The 11,129-nt window shown below is 47.1% G+C and overlaps 1 protein-coding gene across 4 annotated transcripts in view; it reads right to left on the reverse strand.

Annotated features, from left to right (window-relative positions):
- WHAMM (WASP homolog associated with actin, golgi membranes and microtubules) overlaps nucleotides 1-5,764 on the reverse strand; it is a 20,393-nt gene extending 14,629 nt beyond the window's left edge. Inside the window, exons 1-2 of one of the 4 annotated variants that reach the window (XR_016391988.1) lie at nucleotides 4,030-5,747; nucleotides 854-1,027 (exon numbers count right to left, since the gene is read on the reverse strand). Coding sequence is in view for 3 of the 4 variants with exons in the window: in XM_089906718.1 (XP_089762844.1) it covers nucleotides 854-1,027; nucleotides 4,030-4,644 (789 nt within the window). In the remaining variant the exon portion in view is untranslated. Of the gene's footprint in view, nucleotides 1-853; nucleotides 1,028-4,029 lie in introns of all 4 variants that reach the window. The other 3 variants (XM_089906718.1, XM_022554525.3, XM_089906719.1) reach the window with 3 other exon arrangements.
- Nucleotides 5,765-11,129: the final 5,365 nt, after the last annotated feature.

Raw genomic sequence — 11,129 nt, forward strand, 5'->3', positions numbered from 1 at the left:
AGAAAGCTATTGAACCTCCCCACCCACCTTGGTTCCAGATTCATTTATAACACTGGAATGAAAATGCTTATTCTAACTAGTGTTCCATGGCTCAATGAAATAAGAGCAATGACAGCATTTACTAAAGTTTAATTTACTGAATTACAATCCAGGGCCTTGCTATTTAAATTTTCATCCTATTTCTCAGAAGTCTGCATGTGTCCTTAGAGGCTGAAAATAAGCTAAAGTAAATAAGCAACACATCAAAAACAAGTCATCACTTCCCTGGTGGCACAGTGGTTAAGAATCCACCTGCCAAGTGCAGGGGACACAGGTTCGATCCCTGGTCCAGGAAGATCCCACATGCCACGGAGCAACTAAGCCCATGCGCCACAACTACCGAGCCTGCGCTCTAGAGCTCACGAGCCACAACTACTGAGCCCATGCGCCACAACTACTGAAGGCCGCGTGCCTACAGCCGGTGCTCCGCAACAAGAGAAGCCATCGCAATGAGAAGCCCGCACACCGCAACGAAGAGTAGCCCCCGCTCGCTGCAACTACAGAAAGCCTGCGTTCAGCAATGAAGACCCAATGCAGCCAAAAAATTAAAATTGAAATTAAAAAAAAAAAGTCATCAGCAAAGAAAGTGTGTAACCCTTGAAAATCTGCAGAAATCTTAATGTATTAAGACGACTGATGTAAAATGTCTTCATCTGAAATCAATTTAAAAAATAATAAATTCAATATATCTACAATATATCTAAATATAGGGTAAACCCAAAGTGGAAACACAGATTGAATCTTAAATGCGACTGGAGAAATAGTATACGATAAAGAATAAATCTCATAAAGTAAAAATATAAAGAAAACGTACCAAAATAGCAAGCTTACATGAAGTTGCAAGTTCTCGCATATCCCTGAATGGCTGCAGTAAATACTGGAAGAACATGGTTGCAGCAGTAACTAATTCCTGGTATGCTTCATCTTCCTCTCGATACACTTTCATTAATGCTATCATGGTGTTGGCTTTTTCATGCCCTTGAAGCACCTAGAAGGCAAAATGTAAATAAAGCTCACGTGTGGACAGTATTTATAAGATCATACCAAACCAACAAAGCTAAAGAAACCTGAATGTTCTAAACTTTAATGCGTCAATTTAAAATACTGATTAAGGGCTTCCCTGGTGGCGCAGTGGTTGAGAGTCCGCCTGCCAATGCAGGGGACGTGGGTTCGTGTCCCGGTCCGGAGGATCCCACATGCTGCGGAGTGGCTGGGCCCGTGAGCCATGGCCGCTGAGCCTGCGCGTCCAGAGCCTGTGCTCCGCAAGGGAAGAGGCCACAGCAGTGAGAGGCCCGCATACCGCAAAAAAAAAAATACTGGTTAAACATGAAAATGCTATTGTTCTCCAACCAAAATGCCCAGTAAGAATGGTTAAATAAATCATGGTATATCCATAGAAGATTATTATTACTATAATCAATCATTCAGCACTGTGCTTTTGAAGACTGTTTAGTAACTGGGGACTTACCAGGGAAGCCCTGGGGACGTTTATAATAATAAGTGGGAGGTGGAGGAGGATGCAGAGTTGAAAATTTTATCTTAACTATGTTTTCTCTAAGTACTCAGAGAAAAGGACCAGAAAAAGGCATCAAATAGGGGGTAGACTGAGGATATTTTTCATCACTCTTCCGACCATAAAGGTTTTGTGAGGAGTACTCCTTTTTTAAAAGCTCATAAGGACACAGAAATGCCTCCAAGTACTTCTCCAGCATGCCAACTCTCTTAATTCCCCCAGGTTAATATTGCCACCAAACTCCCAGCAGATTCAGTTAGCATCACAAATGTGGCTCTAGCCTCTGCAGAGCGCTTCTTCTGAGGCAGGATAGAAAGTAAACTGAGCATTTATAATCCAGATAAACTCATTTGGTAAGAAATTACCTTACCCCCCAGGAGAAGAGAAATAAAATCAAGTAATAGTATAGACTTTTTTCCCCCAGTCAATAACCTTAAATTCTTCTATTTCCTTCCCTCCCCTTAAGGATAAAGTGATCTATGTTCAGCTGACATTTTATCCAGGTGATAATAATAGGATTAAAAAAAAAGTGTCCCTGAAAAATATTAAAACACACAAAAAAGTAAACTTAGGACAACTGATACTTTTCAGTCTTATTGCTTAGACTATTCAGAATTCAAACCATTCAGCTTCACTTTATATACACTAGCGATATTGGCAACTGGTCTAATTCTAGAATCAATTGCTTTCCTGTCCTAAATATGAGCTGAGTATTAAGATGATCACACACACTTCCACGGACGCAGTATACTTTATATTTAAGCCCTCCTCTGCCCACCTGTTACACGTAAACAGGTGAACCACACAAGTGTCAACAGCTAGCCTAACAGTACGAACTATACTGGTGCCATAATACCTCTGAATGAACTTCAACTTGGGTAAAGTATAACTTTTACAATAGTAACATATATGTTAGCTTAAGGAAAAACCACTTCTGTCAGAAACTGGTGTCTAAAAAATAAAAGTCTGTCTGATTCAAAATGATAAAGTTGGGCTTCCCTGGTGGTAAGAATCTGCCTGCCAATGCAGGGGACACAGGTTCGAGCCCTGGTCCTGGAAGATCCCACATGCCACGGAGCAACTAAGCCCGTGTGCCACAACTACTGAGCCTGTGCTCTAGAGCCCGCAAGCCACAACTCCTGAAGCCTGGGCCCCTAGAGCCTGTGCTCTGCAACGAGAGGCCACTGCAGTGAGAAGCCCTCGCACCGCTGCAAAGAGCGGCTCCGGCTCGGGGTAACTAGAGAAAGCCCGCATGCAGCAACAAAGACCCAACACAGTCAAAAATAAATTTTAAAAAGATAAAGTTGACTGGCCTGAAACTGCTCTGTGGTTTCCTCACATTAAAAGTGAAATTAGGGGCTTCCCTGGTGGCGCAGTGGTTGAGAGTCCGCCTGCCGATGCAGGGGACACGGGTTCGTGCCCCGGTCCGGGAGGATCCCACATGCTGCGGAGCGGATAGGCCCGTGAGCCATGGCCGCTGAGGCTGCGCATCCGGAGCCTGTGCTCCGCAACGGGACAGGCCACAGCAGTGAGAGGCCCGCGTACCGAAAAAAAAAAAAAAAAAAAAGTTCATTCTATATTTAGCTTGAGAGGATATAATTAAGATTTTGAAATGTGGCTGGATTGTTCTCTTACACCTCCCCTTCCTCAAATGAAGGCAGAGAAAAATCATTCAGATTAAGTACGGCGTATAATGAGAAAAGGGCAAGCAAGAGGCATGTCAGGGTGTGGGATAGAGCACTAAATCTTGACTCAGGAGAGTCAGCTGGTTGTGGATATATGAGCCATATTTTTCTCTTAAACCCTTTTGTGAATTTGTGAATCCCCTTCAGTTCTGTAAGCTTACCACTCAAAAAATGAATTGTTCCATCTCGCTAATTACCTCTTTCAAGCTTAAAATTGCACTCATGTTGCTGCTGTTCCACACTGATGAAGACAGCTCACATCCTGTCGGCTGTCCACTTGACCGAGTCTTTATCACCTAAAAAACCTGTGTCCTAGAAAGCACCTTCATCCTCTAAAACATTTTGTCTCCATTATCGGTCTTCCCTCATACACAGAACCTGTCAGTGTTTACCTTCAGTCTGTGTTGTCATTTCCTACACGGATGGGATATTTCTAGTTTTGCTTTCAGTATTCTCTGGCACTTCCTGTCAAAACAGCCAGCTCCACCAGCATCTTCAGGGGAAAGGTTTAAGGGCCTACCCTGGCTCCTAACTGCGATTAAACTTTGATTTAACTTAGTCCTCTCGCTATAGGCCCCACGGGGCTTCCGCGGAATTCCCCTCGATGCTCCCCGACAAGTGAAGAGCACCTGCGAGGCTGCGCGGCCCTTCCGCGCATCACGCTGTTAACCTGCTCCTTCCCCGCGCTGGTCTGCGGAAGGACCCCCCTCTCGCACTCGTCCCACCCTGGAAAAGGGCCCGAGGCTTAACCGAGAGGCAGAAGGACCGGGCGACGGCCCGGCGGGCGCGTACCTGGCGCAGCCGCGCCCCCGCCTCGTCCAGCCGCGCGCGCAGGACCCGCTCCCGGAACTCGCGCGGGCTCTCGCAGTCGGCCGCGCATCCCTCGGCGGGGAAGAGCGCGTCGCGCACCGCGGCGCCGCCGCAGCCGTCGGCCGCCTGGCCCAGGTAGCGCTCCAGCTGCCCGCACAGCTCCTGCAGCGCCGCCTCGCCGAGGTCCGTGCGCGCCGGCCATACCAGCGTCCACAGCCCGAGCCCCAGGCCCCAGGCCCCGCCACCGCCCGCGTCCAGCTCCGGCGGCAGCCGCGGGAAGCAGCGCTCTAGCGGCGGCCACAGCGCCGCCAGCTGCTGGTGCGCGCCGCGGAGCCCGGCGGCCGAGAGCAGGCCTGCCCAGCTGGGCGGGGGCGCGGCGGCCTCAGACACGGGCTCGGACACCAGCTCGGGCCCGGGCTGGCTCCCCTTGCGCCGCCGCCGCCGCTGCGCCGTGCGGTCGTGACAAGTCACAGCGAACTTGCCCTCCACGTCGTTCCAGGCCACGAGGAAGCGCAGCTGGTGCCGCTCGGGCTCGGCGAAGAGGTCCTCGCGGACCGGCACCCAGCCCTCCAAGCTGTCGGGTTGCTCGTCCTCCATGACCGCCGGCGGTCAGCGCCCGGAGGGCTCGGCTCGCCAGAGCCTGGTCTCCCTGCACCCCCAGCCACTGGACTGTCCAGACCGCGTCATTTTTCGCTGAACTGAAATCGGCGTCAGCACCCCAGCTGCCGCAACCCTCGGCACTTTTGATTGGCTGCCCGCGGCCTGTGAGGCTTCCAGCACGCTTCCGGGATTGGTTGGGTGATAGAAGGGAGGGTTCGCGACAACCAATGAAAAGGTCAGAAGGTCGCCGCTCCGAATCAATCAATGTCGCAACCTCGTCTGGAGCTCGGAATGATCACTCTTGCCTCACCTTTTCCACCTGTGTACACACTGACGTTGAAAAAAAGATTTGTTAAATGAACGAGTTATTGTCTTAGCCTCCTACACTAAACTGTGAACCTCTTGAGAACGCAAACCCAGCTAGCTGACTTGGTCTTCTATTACTGGGTAGAAGCCACAAGCTTATTGGTATCAATTCAACAAGCTTTTATGGAATGTATGCTGTGTGCCTGTTTTGGGAGGCTAGGCGCGGAGGGGGCATACAAAAAACGTACAGTCCCTCCGCCTTCAAAGCATCCCAGCTCCCAACCAACATGTTTAAATATAATCTGTGTTCTAACACGTCATTTTAGAGATAAGGAAACTGAGACCCAGAAAAGAAACGTTTCTTAAGATACACAGACACTTAGGGAATTAGACACTTCAGACCACCTGGCTATTGAAGACCTGTTTACGGAGATCAGGAGATGTAGTTTGCAGGTAGGGATGGAGTGTGGGTTGGAGCTGAACCTGTTCATACAACAGGGTATAAGACAGCACAGGGCTCTACCCAGGAAATGTACAGTGTAGACTGAGAAATACAGTACATGTCAGCTCCCGTCCTGTGAGAGCACTGCTAGAGGGGTAGTGGGGTTGGAGGACCGAGGGGGAGGAGCGAGAAGCCCAGGGAGCGGGGAAGGAGCCCTTCGTCAAAACACGTTTGTGAGGGCTTGATTCAGGAACTAGTGAAAGGGCTTTTGAAGTTTTTGAGCTGGGAACGCCAGGAATCAGATTTGTACTTGCTATTATGCCCAAGGTAAAACAACAACAACCCCCCTCGCCCCCCCCAAAAGAAAAAAAAACAGGGCCAGGCTGAAGCTTTGGTTAGGGGCATCTCCACCCCCCCCCCAAGATAATCCCAAGGCATCTAGCAGCCTCTGTGGAATGTAGCTTGAAGGTCTAAAGGTTCCTCTATCTGAAGGTCCCTCCCTTTAATGTCGAGGAAAGGTGGGGCTATGGGTTCTTGGATTCCCAATAGCTACTCTGGCTGTCACCCAGTCCTCTTGGAGAGATAACCTTCTAACTGAAGTGATTTATTTTTCCTCAAACTATTTTTTAATATATCATTTTATCTAATATGATTTCTTATAATTCTTTAATAGTCTATTTTAATATCTTTGAATATTCTTTACAGTATGTTTTTACTGGTTTTGTTTTACAATCTTATCATTTCTATTAGTCTTTCTAAATTATTTGCTTTTTCCAAATGAAAATAGCAGGCTTTCTAATTATAAAAGAAATTTTTATTTCTTGTGAAAGGGGAATAAATGTATATATTCTTAGAAAAAATGTGGAAAAGTATACACCAAACCTAATATTGTTGTTACCAGGATGCATGACTGGTTTACATTTACTTTATGGTTCTTTTGTAGTATTTGCTTTTTTCTCAGCCAAGTATTATATATTATTTTACAATAAAAAATAATTTTAAGAAGTAATAAAAGGTATATATAATTATTATAAAATGGACGTATCAAAGCTATAAAGATATAAATAAAATAACTCAAAAAAGATAAACCCTGCTTTCATTTTGTGTGTGTGTTTGTATATATATGTGTGTATATATATATAATTATATTGTAATAATATTTTGCATACTCTTTCTACTTACAAATATATTGTGGACATTTTCCACATTAAAAATATAGGCATTGAGGCTTCCTTGGTGGCGCAGTGGTTGAGAGTCCGCCTGCCGATGCAGGGAACACGGGTTCGCACCCCGGTCCGGGAGGATCCCACATGCCGTGGAGCGGCTGGGCCCGTGAGCCATGGCCGCTGAGCCTGCGCGTCCGGAGCCTGTGCTCCGCAATGGGAGAGGCCACAGCAGTGAGAGGCCCACGTACCGCAAAAAAAAAAAAAAAAAAAAAAAAAAAAAAGGCATTGGGCTTCCCTGGTGGCGCAGTGGTTGAGATTCCGCCTGCCAATACAGGGGGCACGGGTTCCAGCCCTGGGCTGTGAAGATCCCACATGCTGCGGAGCAACTAAGCCCGTGCGCCACAACTACTGAGCCTGCGCTCTACAGCCCGCGAGCCACAATTACTGAAGCCTGCGTGCCACAATTACTGAAGCCTGCGTGCCACAACTACTGAAGCCCACGTGTCTAGAGCCCATGCTCTGCAACAAGAGAAGCCACTGCAATGAGAAGCCCGCGCACCACAACAAAGAGTAGCCCCTGCTCACCACAACTGGAGAAAGCCTGCACACAGCAACGAAGACCCAACGCAGCCAAAAATAAATAAATTAATTAAAAAAGGTATCTACATCATTATTTTTAATACTTGCCAAAACTGAGTTGACAGTATTGTGATTTATTTAAAGAATTCTATATTGGTAGGAATAGATTAATTTCAATTTTCTGCCAATATAGATAATGCTGTGGTGAACATTCTTGTACATATATCTTTGCATAATTTATTCTTTCAAATTGTTTGCTTTTGATATTTTATTTGGCTTCCAATATTTTTATTGTATAGATAACTGGCAGTAACAGTGTTTTAAAAATGAAATTTTGATTAAGGTTTCAAAAAGCAATAGATGTAAAATTCTGAGACCAAATCACCACAGGCAGACTTTTCAAGGAAATGGTCCAGAACCCAATTCATGCCCTCCACCAGTGGAAGAAAATAAAAAGGGATCAGAGTGAAGAAAAGAGGGTGTTTGAGAGGGAGACTGGTGGAGCGATTTTTCTGGAGAGAGCTATTGTTGGACTGGGTGGGGAGAGTTGGAAGGCCCACCCTCTATCCCCAAGCCCAGTGTGGGGTCTTCAAAGGGACCCTTCAGGTAGCTTGCTGTATTTCCTGCAAGTGGGCCAATGGTGGCCTGAGGAGAAAGGATTGGCTGCTTTGGTGGCAGAGCCAGGGGGAGTGGCTGCATTGGAATTGTCTGCACCCCAGAGTTTGCCAGGACCAAGGATGGAACCTACATCCCAATACCCAGATGTGGGCCAGCAGGACGACAGAGCCAGCAAGGAGTCACCTAGGTCCTGCCTGAGAGAACCAGCTGCATGGGTCAGAAGACCTCATTTGAGGAATCTTGGAGGTGGCCCACCAGGGCCTGGAGGAGGAGTGCAAGGGACCCCCTGGAACAGAGGGGTCGTGGGAACTCCAGGGGAAAGGGCTCATCATGGTAAACCCCAGAGATATACAAAAGCTCAGAGAGACAGAGAGTGCTCTAAGCATCTGCCTGCCCCAGAGAGCCAGAAGCTAGCACCCACCCTCCGTGGCACCAGCTCAGATAGGAGCTGTCTTATCACCTTAGCGCCTCCTGCCCCTGGCAAACCAGCAGCTAAGGGAGGAGGTGTGGGAACAAGAGGCCGACCTCATCCCCCCCTTTCCCAGGGCAGACTTCCAGCTACAGAGGCCTCGGCTGGGGAGGGGAGAAGATTTTGATGCCGGCTAAACTAAGTTTGACTTTTTAAAAATTTTATTTATTTATTTATTTTCGGCTGCGTTGGGTCTTTGTTGCTGTGCGTGCGCACTTTCTCTAGTTGCGGTGAGCAGGGGCTACTCTTTGTTGCGGTGCACGGGCTTCTCATTGCGGTGGCTTCTCTTGTTGCGGAGCATGGGCTCTAGGCATGCAGGCTTCAGTAGCTGTGGTGCATGGGCCCAGTTGCTCCGCGGCATGTGGGATCTTCCTGGACCAGGGCTGGAACCCATGTCCCCTGCATTGGCAGGCGGATTCTTAACCGCTGCACCACCAGGGAAGTCCTCTAAGTTTGACTTTTTAATTAACGTATTGGACTGTACATTCCCTTACTGGATGGAGACTATGCCTTCAAGTGACCCCAGGACTCTGTGTTACCTAAGAGGGAGCAGAAAGTCATGGGTGTGCTCGATTTTTATCCAGAGAGGGGAATAAATGAGTAAACGTTCAAGGAATAGTGGGAGAAAAAAAATTAAGTTGCATTTGACTACCTTCAGATTTGTGCTTATTCAAAAGACTCTGGGAAAAGCCCCTCAGGCCAGGTGGAAGGTGCACAGCCTGGGGACTCTCAGAAGTCCTCCTTCTCTGTGTGGCCTGCAGCCACCCTCCTGCCCTTGCTGTGACAGCCCCCAGCCCTCTATTCATGACCATACATCAGGCCCGCGGTGGAGCCACCGGACTCCAATCCCCACAGTAATTGAAGTAACTCAGGGGACAGCATGTAACCTCTCCTGGTGACACTTGAGCAGTCAGCAGTGGGCAGGTCTATATTTGGGCTTTCACTCATGAAAGGCCTGTTGCTATTTGCAGCAGGAGCCAGCTCGTGTTACCCTTGCCTTTGCTTCCCCACTTGTAGAACCCTGGGCTAAAACAGGCAGGGGTAGCCCATGGGGCACGCAGAGGTCACAGGGAGGGAAAGCCTGCTGAACACGGATGCAGTTTTCTAGCAGTTATCCAGAGCCTCCGAGTTAAAAGAAGAATTTATGGATCCTTAAATTAACAGGCAAGTTTTTGGATAGGCATTCTTCGAATGCAAATTTTATATTAGAAGCTCAGTAACTTAGTACCAGAGTGTCAATGCAGTATCTTTCCTTTAGGTGGGAAGAGATACCATCTTAAATGACAGATGTGTACATTGCAATAAACAGTGCGAACATTTCCTGTGCCTTCTTGGAGCAAGGATTCAAGAATGTGTTGTTGGTATGGGACGCGAAAGCCTCAGATGCAGATAGAGAGAGGCTGGTGATTCTTGCAGTGTGTCTTTAGGGTATTTTTAGTACAGGGGTCCATTTGTTAGAGCAGTTTGGAACCCTAAATGTTGATACCATTTGGCTATGGTATCGGGTTGATAAATACCTTTTATTTGAATCTGCGTGTGCATGCTGACAAATGATAATTTTATGCTTTGATTCAAATACTGAAAAGCAGCTTTGTAATCAGTTTTCATCTGTTATGCATACCCCCTCCTCCTATAGAAAGTTTTCAGGTGTGGGCTGTGCTGATTTGAGCCATCTTGCAAAACTATACAGCTAACACTTTAAAGCAAGTTTCTTTAGCTGTGGCTGAGAAATTGCCAGGGGCTACATTGGTGAGCTTCTAAAATTGTAAGCAAAATTATGTTTGTGCCCTTATGGGCTCACTTTTGGGGAGAGAATTCACAGCTTTCAGTAGATTCTCAGGGATATCCATGACCCATAAAAGGTTAAAAAACTTTTTTGGGGGTGACTTTTCTAATTAAAGCACAGGAACACACCTCCCATATAAGACTTAGGCAAGTCTTTTTCTTTTTTAAAACTGTGGATCAATTGCATAGAGTAGAAGTTACCCAGCTAATATATTCGTTATAGACTTGATTTATTACATTTCTCTAAGCCTTGGCTTTACATTTATAAAATGAAAATTTATTGTTAATATTCCTTTCTCCCCCAATTGTAAACATTTTGTTAAGACATGGAAAGAGTCTAGATGTTGAGGGGAAAAGGGAGTGTCAACCGTGGGGTATGTTGCAATACTCCTCCTTTGCTACCCAGGTCCCAGACCAGTTTGTGTTGGTTTATTCACAGGGCAGATGCTGGCGTGGAAGAATTTGTTCTTATTAGCATCTGTGCTCAGTGGTTTCCAGTCTTCTTGCCTGTTTAATGCTTTGATTTAGTGTTTCACATTCCAGCAACAGGCTGAAAGAGTTTCTCAGGATGATTTATTGCTAACACAGAATTCTGGTTTTCTCCCTTTTGGAAGCACATGGAAATGTAAGTGTTATTTTTAGCTGGGCTGCTCCTCAGCCCATAGGTGGTATGGTTTTGTGGGAAAATGGGTCCAGATGCAACTCTTCACCTGCCTGGGTTGAGTCCAGCACTCAGAACAGCGCTGGATACTGAGTAGCCCCAGATCAATCCTTGTTAAATGACATCGGCCACAGTAAGCCATTTTTCCTCACAGGGACTCAGTTTTGCTATCATAAAGTCAGGAAATTGAGTTATATGCTTTCCAAGGGACCCTCCATCCTTAGAATTCACATCTCTGCCCAGGTTCCTTGGAAGCTCTTGCTGTAAGAAGGGGTGATCTCAGAGCCAGTGCCCGTGTCTGGATGTGAGGCTGCTCTGCTTTGGTGCCTTCTCCCATTTTCAGCTGTCTTCAAGGGACAGAATGATCCCACTGTGGCCACAGGTGATTCTACACTGCTCTGGTCGCTGTGGGTTTTCCCTTTCTGACCCCAGCCCTCCCCCTCCATGAGTGACCAG

Source organism: Delphinapterus leucas, chromosome 2 (assembly GCF_059928025.1).
Source record: "Delphinapterus leucas isolate spDelLeu-1000000601 "Yukka" chromosome 2, BTC_Dleu_Yukka2, whole genome shotgun sequence".
Classification (NCBI taxonomy): Eukaryota; Metazoa; Chordata; class Mammalia; order Artiodactyla; family Monodontidae; genus Delphinapterus; species Delphinapterus leucas.